At 39.9% G+C, this 15,200-nt stretch overlaps 1 protein-coding gene across 1 annotated transcript; it reads right to left on the minus strand.

Annotated features, from left to right (window-relative positions):
- Positions 1-2,834: 2,834 nt before the first annotated feature.
- mov10l1 (Mov10 like RNA helicase 1) lies at positions 2,835-13,069 on the minus strand. Its single transcript, XM_087172355.1, is given in 27 exon segments — positions 2,835-3,045; positions 3,614-3,705; positions 3,820-3,960; positions 4,789-4,896; positions 5,035-5,184; positions 5,403-5,576; positions 5,863-6,009; positions 6,348-6,447; positions 6,541-6,662; positions 6,931-7,077; positions 7,622-7,803; positions 7,894-7,941; positions 7,944-7,965; positions 8,043-8,137; positions 8,553-8,608; positions 8,746-8,837; positions 8,942-9,012; positions 9,113-9,290; positions 9,455-9,569; positions 10,012-10,209; positions 10,448-10,762; positions 10,974-11,114; positions 11,345-11,532; positions 11,752-11,864; positions 12,160-12,319; positions 12,658-12,845; positions 12,976-13,069. Coding segments are annotated over 27 exon segments (3,465 nt in total). The 3' UTR covers positions 2,835-3,017.
- Positions 13,070-15,200: the final 2,131 nt, after the last annotated feature.

The following is a 15,200-nucleotide window of genomic DNA, read 5'->3' on the forward strand; positions in this document are numbered from 1 at the left end:
TCAAGAGAGCAGAGATCTCGTCCTGAGATACAAACCAGGGGCACAGACACAAGTGCTAATTTGTCTCGTTTCTCTCAGTCTCATGTATTTACACCTCATAATCCAACAACAGAACTACATTACTGAATCCTCGTATTTGTTTGGATGTCGTCTGTCTCCAGATTTAGATGTATATCTGGGGTTGATGCCTCTGGGCCCTTTGAAAACTTTCCCTCATGAATCAGAGGTCTCTATCCCACCCAGCCTGACACAAGCATTGTAGCTTAAGACATGCCATAGTAATGCTCTTTCTGATTGGCCCCACTTCCATTTCTGTGCCTGTACACCAGCCTTGTCTGCAGCAAGGACTACGCTTTTGCGGCCAGCCAGAATCCTCAATCAGTCCCAGTTTAGCCAATTTTTACAGCCTAATCTGATGAGTGGAGGATGGTTCCAGTTCGGGTAGACGAGCGTAGTCCGTAAGAGGGGACTAACTGGGCAATTAGAGTCACAGACCAATTTGGGAGAACAATAGGTCCACACATTTAACAAGCTCCCCCTGCCAGGAGCCCAGCAGGGGTTTGTTGTTGGCCCTAATGGCTGCCCTGTAGACACAGTGTCTGTCTTGGTAATGTGTTGCCTACCCCTGCCTCAGTTAATGAGAAGGTGATAGAGTATGAGCTGAATGGTTGGGCACCTGTCTGTCAAACAGACGTCCAGTAGACAATGTAGCCAAACTAATACTTGGCATTTAAAAAGGAGCATACAAAACTATGAAAACACAAAACAGTTTCCCAACCAAAGTCAATATTTTTCCTTTAAAATAGAGAACATATTTATTGTATCTTACAGCTAGGCATTGGCTTCTTTGCTAGCTGCTCCAATTCACATGGCTATGGTCAAATGTGCTACCACTAAAATCACAACACTGTGGGTCTTTGTGCCACAAAAAAAAAAAAAAAAAACAAAAAAAAAAAACACAGTAACCTTCATAATCTCTATACTTTGCAATTAAGAAAATCTGATTCAGCTCTGCCAGAAGTTTCACTGGAATCTAAATGGAAAATCCATCCTAAAATACAATTCATGTTATGTCTACCATAAAGCATGGCTGAGTTTTGAGTTCTGACAAAACAATCTCATCTTTAACTGGTGATAAAGTATGAGCTTTCAGTGGTTGGGCACCTGTCTGTCATACACACCTCCCATAGATGATCTGGCCATGGTAGTATTTGGTTTTAAAAGGCACATGAAAAACACAAAAATAAATGACTACACCAAGTTAGCATTTATCGTTTATAACACAACTATCTTGCAATGCTTCTCTTGGAAGATAGAAAATTGTTTAAGACAACTTGCAGGGGATCTGTGAGAATAAAACCAGAGGTCTCCCAATTGTGGTTCAGAGCTGCAGTTCTGGCAAAGTCACAATACAAAAGCCACTCAAAACTGAAAACAGAATAAATGGAAAACACCAATCATTAAAGCTCCAACTCACATATCAATTCATCAACCTGATTTTATACTGAGTATATAATGTTCCACTGATGACCTGTCTTAGTATATCGCCATTCCTGTATATACTGATATTTCATAAAAGAGGTCCTTCCATTTGCTCCAGTCACTGGCTGTAGAACTGAAGCAGCTTTTGAGGTGACTGCAGGCAAAATAACTATTATTATTATTTTCTATACGATTGCTATGTACAAGTTTACTACTCAGCTAGTTATTCTTTAAGGGGAAATTTTACTCTACAACAATTCCTGTTATTTCTATCAAATTGTGAATTTTAAAAAGTGTTCTCTAAACCAGCAGAGGCAAGACTGTACCTTTCCATCATTTAGACAAATCTTGGCTGCATAAAAATGTTGAATAATGGAACAACTCATCACTATGTCAGCACACCATGGCAGGGATATGGAGTTGACTTCTGGTTCACAGATATGAATTTTGAGAGGGATTTCTCAAATATTCTATGAGCACAGTAGTGCAGTAGTCACAACAGTACTGCTAATAGACCAATTTTAAAACACATCACCTGAGGACATTATCAACTCAAGTCTTCATGCTGCAATAGATGTAGATGCTGACGTTATAGTTAAAAATTATTTGAGTAGCATGCACCCATGTATATTGCATGTTTATTCTCTAGACTAGTCTCCACTGGCAGAAAGGGACAGCAGAACAAACACCTGAGACATACATCAAAGAGAGGAGTGATTGGGAAGGAAAGGGGGGGGGGTACTGGGTGTCTGAGCTGGGCTCCCTTGTAGCATAGCAAACTCAGATAAAAGCTGTCTCCTCCCTGCACATAAGAGACTCATTAACTTAAGAGAATTAACCCCCATTTGCCTCTTTTTTTTGTCCCCATTCCACCCCCCCTCCCTCTCCCCCATCCTGCTGGGCTCCAGTGGGACTGACAGTCTGCACAGGGACTGTCAGTAGCACTCAATTGTCACATCCAGTCTCCGGGCCTTGTGGGCAGACACTGCCACGCCGAGGTGTGCAGACAACTCGCCCCTGAAAACCGTAGACATCTGTGGATCGACTCAGTATGCTAAACCAAAACAATGCACTCCACATTCAAAAAGTTGAAGCATTGTCTTGTGTATTTCCTTTTCTCAACAAAGATCGAACATTAAACCACTGGAAATTCTGCTTTTAAAATCAGGCCAGCACCAATCAAATCATTTTATAAGTATTATTGTACAGTCTTGGCAGATGAACTGGGTGTAACTCCTATGACGCAATTCACAATGATTTACCACTCATTTGTGAGAGTTTCATTGAAAAACCTTATGCACAGTCAAGCACATCATCTTAATAATCACAGAACAGAAAAATAATTGTGCAGTGTACGCATACATCATCTTTATTTCTACCCCCGAGTGGAACTGAGTTTGGCTTTCACAGAAACAAGAAATTTCTCACTTCACTTTGCAAACTGTCAACAGAAGCCAAGGAAATGTAAAGGGAAAAAAAACTTAAGAGTCAGGTTGATGGAGCTGAGGTACACCATCCATGATTACATCATCCTCTTATGTACTCCTTTGCTCCTCTGCAACTCTGTGGGAGAATAAAAAGTGGTGGGTTGATTATTGGCAAAAAACAAACTCAAACAGAGGCAGTTAATGTTGTTGGTAGTCATTTTTAGCTTGTGTGTTTTCAGTCACATAAAGTATGTTAAATAAAAGCTAGAAATGGAAATTTCTTCTTCTTTGCATAAAAATAACAATATTATTAACATTTTTACCATAAAAAAAAAAAATAAAATATATACTTTTTAATAGTAGATTTTTTAAATAATATATTTACAATTGCTATCCGTCACATATTCAATTTTCGATCCAGATTACTTTGATTACTCCTGCCTATTCTGTATGGCCCTATAATGACAATAATACACTCACTGGCCATTTAATTACACCTGTACAATCTACTACAATTTAATACAACAGCTCTGCTATAAATTCTTTTAGAAAGGCTATAACATTTAGTTTTGGTTACATTCTCAAAAATGTGTAAATTAAATGTTTATTAGTGAAACTAATACTTAAAGGTGGTGTTGTACTATATTACATTATACTGAGAGGTGTCTCCCCAAATGTCCATACATGCTGATCAGTTTGCATACATCTGAGAGTCTCTTAGGTAGGGAGGGGGGTCACAGCCCAGATATGCCCCATTGATGAAACAGTACTGCAGTAGGGCCCTGAAGCATGAATCCTGGAAAGAAATTATGACATTTAAAGTACTTGAAAGGCAGGACATACTGTATAACACACCTAAATCAACAAAAACACACTTCAGAAATATCAAATTAAGTGATTTGTCACTTACCTTGATTAGAATGTGGGGGTTTCCAACAATTAAGAGCAGGGCTTTGGGACGAGTGACGGCCACGTTGAAGCGTTTAGGGTTGGCCAGAAAGCCGAGCACACTCTGCAAATCATCATTCTGTACCAATTCATTAGATCGCACCTATATTATAGGAGAACGAATAAAGTATACAAATAAACTATGGATAGGTTATGAATGATGTTTTTGCTCCACAGTCTCTTTTTCCTCATTTGAAATGGAGGCTAATGGATAATGTGATGACTTGATTGTAGGAATTATTGTAAAAATGCCACAGTATTATCAGTATACCTTAGATCAATGCAAAAGACAAAAAAGCAACACAAAGCACATCCTAAGCACTCACAAGTTGAAAAGCAAAGTTGTTTAGAGAGTCTATGCTTAAGCTAAAGAAAGACAATGTCTGGTAAGGTTTGTGTTAGGTTAGGCCTTCTCTCCATTATTATGAAAGTGGCAAATAGTAAACTTCCAATTTTTCCTGTATTCTTTTGGTGTAGTGCAAAGTGTGCTGCTTTTTACAAAAGTTCATACTGTATATAAAAACTGCTACTTCCATGCACCTTCCATGCTGATGGGATTACTCCTCTGCCCTAAATTCATCAGCATCACAAAAACCACATCTACATCAACCAAACTCAGCAGATAAAAGTTTAACATTTCACCAAACAACTACACTAACTGACCACATGGTGGCGATAAAATAATTCAAAAGTTTTGGTCAGTAACTTCTTCACTGTACTAGAAACATTTTTTTAAGTACATGCGTTTGCTCACAAAACATCTTTAATTTAATTACAAGTAATTTTGATGCACAGATGTGCTGTATTCCTGTACAGAACCTGAACTTGATTTAATTAAATGCCATTTAAATAAAATAGGACCTCTCATTCAAAAGAAAGCACGTTCTGATGTTTATCACTTCAGAATGATCCAAATTCTGTTTCTGCCTACCGTAGACATGATGATGACCAGGAACTCTTGTCCTTGGAACTCCTCCACAGACCCCACTTTGATGTCAGACAGGCCAACTTTACCCAGAAGCACTCGAATCTTCTCACACTGAAGAGTGATATGAAAACAAGGACATTTCAGGGTGTATAGTATGCAATGCTGTAAGGTTCAAAGCCTTTTTTTTTTTTTTTAATTCCTAAAGATGGAAAAAGAAAGTTACTGCAAAGCTACACTTTGTGGTCTTACTTGTTTCTTGTAAGGGGCAATGATGCCAATGTCAGAGACATCCACAGGGTTGTAGAGCTTCTTGGCCAGCTGGCAGCAGTAGAGCATGACCTGTACAGCCTCCCCTGGGTTGAACCATGATGGGTTGTTACCTTCCCTCATTTCTGTGCCCTAAAGCAGAGCAAAACCACAGAAATAAATGTGTATATCCCAGTACCTTGAAGCACAATTATAATCCTAAAATATTAGATGCAATTAGAATATACAGATGTAACTATTAAACTGGTAACTGAATGTGGATGTACACTAAATCTATGATAAAGAATAGACCTCATTCTACAGTAGATTAGACTTGTAGAAGTGCAGATATATGTATATGTCTTCAGTACCCTGACACCATGAAAGAGGAGAGGGAAGCCTTTTTTGGGCAGGTTTTTCCACTGGCAAAGGGAGTCTACTACAGCCCTGGGGGCTTTAAAACACAGTTCGCCCTGGTAAAAGAGCTTGGAAGGCAGCATGAGCAAGGACTCATGGGAGCGGTAGTTGTAGATCAGCTTGGTCACCTGTAGTAATAAAAAAAAAAAAAAAAAAAAAAAAAAAAAAAAAAAGCAGGTTCATTATGCATGCCGTGCACACTTGTATTCTCCAATACATTCCTCTATAATGAGTTAAAGAATGTACAATGGCCCAAAAATAAAGATAAATGCAACATGAGTCGCCACATAGCCAGGAGCTGCATAGCATGTGAAACATTTTCACTATCTCATGACTGTCAGTGTGATACTTGCTTACAAAGGACACTTTAAAATTGCTGATCAAACATTAGACTTTTGAAAGCTGTGCACCAACCAGCTTAGGGTTGTATCCCCAGTCCTGTCTGGAGTACAGTGGGTTGGCCATCAGCCTCTCCAACAAAGACACTCCCAGGCCAAAGGCAGCGGCCAGCTTCGACTTCACTATTGGACCCAACTGACAGGGGTCTCCGGCTAAAACTATCTAAGCAGGCAAGGGTATAGAAAAAAGCCACACATTTATAAAAAATAGTTGCTTAAAATTCACCAAGTATACAGAAACATGTGTGGATCAGTTTAGACAGGAATGGGCTGCTAGTGAAAAGAAATTCATGAATAAATGAGAGGGTAAGGAATATCAATACAGTTAATGAAGAAAACAAGCTAAATTGAGTTGTTGTTTCTTCTATGCATCCACAGTAGAAACACAGTATCTGTAATACAAATATGACATGACTGCTGTACTGCACACAGAACAAATGCACTGGATACTGGACTTTAAGGTCTGAATATGATCAGAGTGTGTGTATAATTGTTGCTGACCTGTCCATCTCTCTCTGATACAAGGCTCATGGGGATCAGGGACTCTGGCTCAGTGGCCTGGCCGGCCTCATCCAAGAACACATGGGTGAAATGTCCCACTCTGAGCAAAAGCAAATTCCATTAGTAAACTGAATCTAAAGTGGGAGATAAAGAGTGAACTTCTATCTACCATCTGCAACAGCACAGGCCTTACTGTAGTCCTATATTATGGAACATGCCAGCACTGGAGCAGGTGCTGACCACGATCCTGTGAAAAGAGGCATGACGGATGTCCTCTCCTGCCCTTGAGTAGGGTCTCAGCACTTCAGGGACTGACTAGGAAGAGACACAGTCACATCAACATGGCATGTAAATTTTAGAAAATAAAGCAAGATAGATGCAGACAGAACATGTTACCACAACATCATTCATTATTTTAAAAAAGGATTACCAATAACTGTACCACCCTACCTGGTGGCAATGGCATCTGTACAGACCTTGCTGAACACCAGAACTTGCATATTTTCCCTTTGATCATACATAATCTCACTTGTGTGCCTGTAGCCAAAAACCTGCAGGGAATTTTATTGCTTATGTTCAGTACCTCGTCCTGCCTACAAGATGCGTTGACGCGGGCCAAACTCGCAGCATGTAGGAAGCCACTGTGATGCAGGCGGACGCAGATGAGGTCAGCAGCACTGTTGGAAGGAGTACAGACAAGTATCCGACTGCTGGGAAGAAAGTGATAAACCTGGAGATGAAAGAGTTAATGAAGTCACTCAAACAGGCGAAGAAACATATTCACAAGATAAGATAAATTTGACCAGCATTATACGTTGTTGAGATGTTTTCCTTCAATCCCAGTCTTTTCAGATTGTTTTCAGTTATCTTTGTCCACACTAACATGAGACCTTCTTTTTTGGATTTACCAACTTAGACAGTATTTGTGAAAAACTATTGTTCGATGTGGAAAATGTTGACACTGAAGGATAAAATAGAAAAACAAAAATTTGGTACTACTTAAATAAAGAAAATCTATGTATTTGTTTAAGAACATATTGTGTTATTGGTCTAATTATCTTTGACCAAAAGCACAATAGTCCTATAGTTAGGACTGATATATTATCATTATTATTATAATTATTATTATAATTATTCTTATTATTATTATGAAACCCATTATCACCAATTTAAGGGATTTCCTCTAGATCCAGGAGTTAGGAGCTACTCCTAGCCTTATGATGTATATAGCCCTTGATTAGGAAGTATATTCTATAGTGCTTGCATGTATGCACCTGTAGTATGGCCTCTATGAGGGTGACTGTCTTTCCAGTGCCTGGAGGTCCAAACAGCACATAAGGAATGGGCCGACACTCTCCTGCCAGGATCCTCTTCACCGCCTCTCTCTGAGCAGGGTTCAGGTCAGGGTTAAAGAAATGCCCTTCGCTGGGGATGGGTTTAGATGGCAGTCTACCATCTAGAGGCAATCATACATTTGTTATCGATGTTCACCATGTGATCTGATATGTAAAGGCAAAGCTGCAAATGGAAAATCAAATACCTGTACTTTTAGTCTGTGTGGCCTTTGACTTCATGTCGATGGAAATGCTTGACACTTTCCATTTTCCATGGCTGGAACCTGGTTTTCAGATAGTTACACTTAATCAAAAACTAGACTAACCAGACATCAATGTCTTTTATTATTCTTTCTCTCACCTCATTGTCCTCTATTGTTTTATTTTGGTCTGGCTCCTCTATCCATTTTCCTGTCCACAGAGGTGTCTGAGGAGTCGCTCTAGAGGGGAAGAGTACTGCACAACAATGGAAAATTACAGCAGTATAAGTCTAACTGGACTACCTTTGAAGTTGACTGCCATTGAAACTTCTGTGAAGCTCTCCAGTATGAATAAAAACCATAAGTGTAATTCTCTGATTAAAAAGTAAACCAAGAATGGGCACACTTATTTAACATGTAAATATTTAATTGGAGATTTTGTCTATAAACAACCGTAGAGCTACAATGTCGAAATGATTCCAAGCATCTGTGAAAGGAAATATTACTGGAGTGGTAAAATGTGTGGAAGCAATACTAGTTTAGGAGGAGGTAAGATACAAACAGCACCCTCTGGAGCCAATTTTGTGTCGTGTCAATTAGTGTCCTCCCCAAAATGCCAGGGAACACATGCTGTAAAGATTTAATGCAATTCAAATAAAGCCTCAGCTTACTCTCCCCAAACTGTTTCGTCTGGTCAAGTGCATTATGACACCGCCTCATGGTTATTCTGGAAATGAAAGCAGTCAAAATATTCATATTACCAGCAAATTGAATCAGATCAACTATGACATGTTATGTCTGGTTGAAAAATAAAAGCAACATTGAGGCAATCTAAGATGATATTGAGACTCTCCTGTTTCTCACCTGTTGTAAGAGAACTCAACATCTAGTGGCTCTCCGAGGTAGCTGCGCTGAAACTCTGAGTTCACTCTCAAACTCACATTCTCATCATTGATCTGTGTCAAAACAGAGCATCACATTAAATCTTCAATTCAAGGAACATTTATGTTTGACTATGCAGAACATAAAAGATGCTCTGGCATATTAAATAAGTCTGTACCTCTGTGACATAACTAACGCACTCCATTACCACACCGTTACTCCGTGGTTTCTTCAACATTATTTTGTCACCTGTAGAGAAGGCTAGTCAAGACTTCTTGTGTTGCACAAAAGAGATGAATGTTTGCAATAGTTCAGAAATAATGATGAAAGACACTTAAGGCTTCCTCACCTATATTGAGACTGGGCCTGCCTTCAGCCAACCCAAGGACCTCTAAGTGCAGGTAGACAGCTCCCTTCCTGAGAAGGGCTCCATTGATTGTGAATTCTCTCAGTTCCCTCTCTGCATTCAGCTCCTCCAACCAGAGAAGGGTAGAGAAGCGTGAATGCATGTTGGAGGGTGACAGCACCTGCGCAAACAGACACAGCAGAAGAAGGATAACGTAATATCTGAAATGATCCCTGGAGGCAAATTACTTTTTTTTCTTTCGGAGCTCTAATGAAACTCTTAATCTGAAACTTTTATAACGTTATTCTAATTGACCACACTAAACTTCATCATGGGCATGCTCACCTCTCCTAGGCAAGGCTGAACCACCAGCACATCGCTTTGCGCCTCCACACAGTCTCTTAGAGCCTGAGACACTGGGTAGTTCGGTAGAAAGTTTGGCAGCCGCCGCTTAATAATCCTAGAGATGGAAAAGGCAAATGTCACACAAGAGGTGACATATTACATTAATTTTGTATAAATAACAGCCTTTATTTCAGAGACACACGGAAGACAATCAAACCAAAGAAAGCTACCTTCATAGCAGATGAAGCAACAGCAACAGGGATTTAAGTAACTAAGTTATATTGATATTCAATGTAATGTTAAGTTTGTGTATAATCTGTTCAATTTGTTTATTTTATCTATAATGAAAATTTATTTCACCATTTAATTTTTGAGAATACTGACAAATGCAAAAAGACAACTTGCATTCAAAAAGTGAGAATATTAATCTTAACTATCAGTTAATACAAGGAAACAGTTAACATCAGTATCTGTCACAAAACATATAGACAGCTGGTCAACACATTTCAAGCTCAGTGCTCTTCCTCACGCATCACTGAAATCAGCTGATTTGATACCTTGGTTTGTCTTTTGGAGTAGAGACAGTGACCACATGAGTGGGTATTGGTGGGACTGGACGAGGGTCACTGGGAGTGTAGGGAACAGAGGGCTTCAGCAGGATCTCCTCTTCACTTCCCACTGTGACCTCCAGGCACCTCCCGATGGTGAAAGGGGAGAAGTGCAGCAACAGCAGCTCAGCACAGCTTCCCAGGCTCCTGAATATTTCCCACATATGGAATTCAGCTGTTCAGACAACATGCTAACAAGAGCCTGACAGATACACTTGACACCTCAATAAGTAGAGCTCATTTTATATGGCAAGACAGCAGGCCCCAACAGAGATGAAGCCAAAAAACTTTCAATTCTACATTTATCTTTTTGATGCATTACCCCCTACAACTGCTTCTCTTATTTATACTACTGCCACTACAAGAATTTAAAAAAGTAACTTACTTTGCTTGGCAGGCTACTACAACAGACAGCCTCTCTCCTGGTGGAATATCCAGCTCTCTTTCCTCCCTCCTTACACCAGGGGAATGGATATTCTCCTTCAGCACTTCACCGTTTTCTTTGTCTACCTCCTTTGCATCACAGACTTGTTTCTCAAAAGACTCAGGGGGAGACCCAGATTCTGAGCTGTTTTCTTGCAAAGGCCTTTTCTGTCTCAGTTGTGTGGATCCTTTGACGGTAACCAGGCTGAACTGTTCTTCAGAGTCCCAGCCAGCAAAGTTACAGTATTTCAACCTGTGGGTCTCTGAACCTTTATTTCTGTTATGATAGAAATATGAAGATTATGCATAACAGTATATTATGCTACTGATGGAAACACTAATTTGTTGTGCAACAGCTAGACAACAGCAAGAGTCGAGACTTCTACCCAAAGACCTTTGCTGCCGTGAGTTGTAATGAAAGTTGCAAAGAAATCTTTTTACTTTTACACTCAGAATGTGAATATGTTCACGTTTCTTTGGTCACTCACTGTATCCAGAGCACCAGCTCTCGCCTCTCCCCAATCATCAGATCCCCAAACTGTCCATAGTCTGTTACATCCAGCTCTCCTTTGTTTTCCACGATGCTCTGAAGTTCAGTCTCTGGGAGAAGTTTAGGAGAGGAATTCACACTGCAACAAGATTGACATTCAAATTACTAATCTTTGTCACGAACATCAAAATTTGAACAAACAGCAAACTGAATACCATTTGAAGACATCACCTTAGGAAGTCATGTGACTTTAGATATTTCATAGACCAAAAGATTAATCAATAAAAAACAGCAGATTAATTAATAATGAACTATAGCATGTGAACTGTTATTTGCAGCCCTGCAAAGATACAAAAGGTACCACAATACCTCTGAAGACAGGGCGCCATGCACAGTGCCCTCCAGCTGTAGATGGATTGACTGCTCTCTACCATTACTAGGTTGACCAGGTGCCCTGGCAAAGGCTGGTAGTGGGCAGGCAGCAGCAGAGAGTCCAGGCTGAAGAACACACTGTCCTCCACCACTCCATTGTTGCCATACACGCTGGTCACACACACCTGGGGACAGAGGATCATTGAAAGGAGATGAAAAGAATGAAAGAAGTCATTAGATTGATAACTAATCAAGGTTTTAATCTTGCTCATTTGGATTAGACCAACATGATTGACCTTTTAAGCATTAACACTTCAGAGTCAAGACCTTTCACAAGTGAAGCACTAAAAAGTACTTAAGTCTAATGAATGGGTACAGCCCAAAACATTCATTGATGCAATTACCTTATCTCGGCGGCAATAGCGCAAAGGGGCCACAGAATGAGCCTGGGTGGTCCACTGGGTTGGATTGATAAAATATTTTGCTTGGACCCAGTCTCCTTTCATTGGTTCATAACCTAAGAGAAAGGAGAGAAAATACACAATGTGTGCCAGCAGGCAGAGAAGTTAACATGAGCCTTCAGCCAAGTGGTAGTAAATTTTGGTGGGGCTGTGAGTTTGTCTAATTCACTCCTAGCCTGTAAGATAACCAAACATCAACTGTAAAATATAGGTTGATGTTAAATCATACAAAACATGGTGTATGGGGGTCTATGGCTACTGTGGGTGTATGCAACAGAGTAAGTTTATGCAAAGCATCATGGGGGATCATGCTCACAATTTTAGTGTGTGAAGTGCAGTGAGTAGCAGTACCTTCCCAAAGGCTATAGCGTGGGAAGTATGTGGTCTGGTTTATGTAGCCGCCATCTCCATCAAATGATGTGACTGTGCCAATGAGAGGCCGCAGCTGCATACTGTCAGCTTCTAGGGAGGTTCGTCCTCCATCCTCCCAAGCATCTGCACTCTTCTCCACCTAAATGACAGGATTAAATGGTCCATGTCTGACAAAGCTCATCATGAATGCCTTTTTTTTTCCCTCTAGCTGAAACACATGTAGTGGGAACAGTAAACAAGCACTAGGTTAAATTCACATACAGCTCAGTCAACTCTTGCGCGAGTCAGCTCTTAGTCTGGTAACAAGAAAACATTATGAGTACATCACCATTTGGATTCTTGCATTTGATAAACAGGGTGCGCATACAGAAAATATTGTATGTCTTTGTTTTTTTTAACCACAATCATAACAACACAATTTAAGTGATGCTAAGTAAACATAACTGTTAATGCTTTAACTAAGCACAGATTACTTACCCTTAAAGCTCTCCATCCCCCTTGTGCACCATCTCTTACTGCCATGCAGTTCACCAGGTCTCCTTCTTTCAGTAGCATCCCGCCCAAAACCTCCCCACTAGTGAAGTATACGGCATCGTCTATCATGCCATATTCAAGGCACTGCTTGGTCACCACACTGCCCCGTAGGTGGCGAATGTCCTCCATGCCTGACCACCAAAAACGACATGTCATTAATGTGTCAGTGTGCTGGTATTTGGTTGAGGCGTATTCCAATACAGAACGACAAGGCCAACTGAGTGAACTTTATCTGACTATACTTGGTAATATTGCATTGACCTGGTGTGACGGGGAAGTCTTCTCCACCCACGTCCACTGTCCTCCACAATGGAGACACCAGCTTGGACAGCATACACCGCACAGCAGTAAGCATTTCTGCGAAATGGCAGTTTAAGTATCTATCCACACAATGAAAACAGGATACAGGTCTGACACCGCAAACTAATTTCACTTAGACTGTTATTGTCTGCGGGTTAAACTGTGCTGGGTAACACGCCGAGGAACCAAAGAATAGCTAATTAAAAAAAAAAAATAGATTTCCAATTTATCCAAATAAATATGTTTGCCAACAAACGCTGGTTTGCTGCAGGTTAGCAAGAAAGCTATTTTACAGATTCAAAGCTAATGTTAGCTAAACGTTACCTTAGCTGTAGAGCAAAGTGCGGCGTGTAGATGAAAGTAATTAAAATATTATTTACTGAACAAATGATATGTGGAGGTGTTTTAAAATTACCGTTCTCAACACAAAATAGTAAACTACAGTTCACGTGTGGGAACCGAGGCCTCTTCCGCAGTTTCAGGCCGAACACGAAGCGCTTCACTGGCACACGTACGTGCGAGGGAGGGCCGGTTCATGGTTATGACGAGGGGCGTTGTTATGCGAAATTTGGTGAACCTGTATGGTGGGTATGGCGGGTGGATAGTGCCACGATTCCGCCATAAAGCCATATACATATATAAGTAGACATCCATTGGCCGCTGGATTTAATGTTAACGTCACCGCCATATTGGACCGGACAATACTGGCCCGTGAAGAAACAAGTGAGCTGCGGTTGGTCTGAATAAAAATCACATTTCTCAATGATTTCAAGTAGTCGTTGTTATATGCAAGGTCTGTGTCATCTGCGTGGAGTACAAAAGAAAAAAGTTTTGTCTCCATTTCCTCAGAATCTATCTTTAATTTTGTTGAATTGGGAAACACAACTCAAGAGTTTCATGATAAAGCCCCAGCAATGCTGAAACTGATCTTTAAGTTATGTCGAAAAACGTATTCTTGTATTATTTTATTACGCTCCTGGATTTATGGCTTTCACTAGGACATCAGAGCCAGCAGCTCACCTGTCTGTGTCTATGTTGCTCAGGCTGCTGCTGACAAGATTTTCAGAATAAAATGATGCCTTACAATAACAAATGAATCAGTTGGACAGACTGTGGCTGATTTACCTTCTAAAAATGTTCATGTCTTAATGGATGCAGTAAAAACTCTGCTTTTCATCCACTCATGGAGAGGGGGAGGGAGGCATTAAAGTAAATATATCTCGCACCAATTTCAAAGAGGATACCTGTTTTGGATTGATTAAGGAACAGTTTTATTAATTGACCTCAGCTTTTACTTACACTTTGGTTCTTTAAAAAGGACCTCTTGCTTGGGAGGCATTTTCATTTTAATCCAATTTAAATATAATATCAATTGATGCAAATTGTATCAGTAAAGACATTTTCATCTCTGTGACATTTGAAACATTTAAACTATAAATAGGCTTGGTGGTCTTGATAAATAACATTTTTGCCATCAGGTGATAATGATACTATCACAATCGTCACATCCGAGATGACAGAGTCTCTAGATAATAACTGTTGGCAAGTCACTCTGTTAATGTCCTAACATGGCCAACAGTGCAGGGCTCTTGAAATATCTATATGAATCAAATCCATACTTGAAAAAAGTTGAGTTATTTCCTCATTTGCCATACTCTAGTTGTTTGGCAAATGCAGTTTGACATTTTATCCTGTTAGATAAAATAAATGTATATATATATATATATATACATGTATATTTGTAAGTTGCAAACAAATGGCTAATTCTGTTTAAAATGAATAAAGACTCAAGCTGTGAATCCATATTCATACAGAGGATGGATATGGATAGTCATACTGCATTGTATTTCTTAAATTCAATGCAGTATGAAATTAATCTGAAAGTACAGCTATACAGCTTGCAATTTAGACACATTTGAGCATTAAAGCACCATCTGTTTACTCACCAACTGCCTCATTCGCCCTGCTCCTCTTGAAAATTGACTATTTTTTTGGCACTTCAAAGCAGATGAAACACTTTTTTTTTGAGAGACATTTTATACCTGGAAGGAAAATGCCTACTGTGCTCTTTTTTTCAGCAACGGCTTGCTGCCATGTTTTCACAGTACCATCACATTCACATCTGCAATCTGCCTGCTGAAAACTGTGCCTCTGTTGCTTTCCTAAATTAATGACAAACTGAACTG

Source organism: Seriola lalandi, unplaced genomic scaffold (genome assembly GCF_002814215.2).
Source record: "Seriola lalandi dorsalis isolate HSWRI2012SDOR001 ecotype SW California unplaced genomic scaffold, Sedor1 jcf7180002052274, whole genome shotgun sequence".
Classification (NCBI taxonomy): Eukaryota; Metazoa; Chordata; class Actinopteri; order Carangiformes; family Carangidae; genus Seriola; species Seriola lalandi.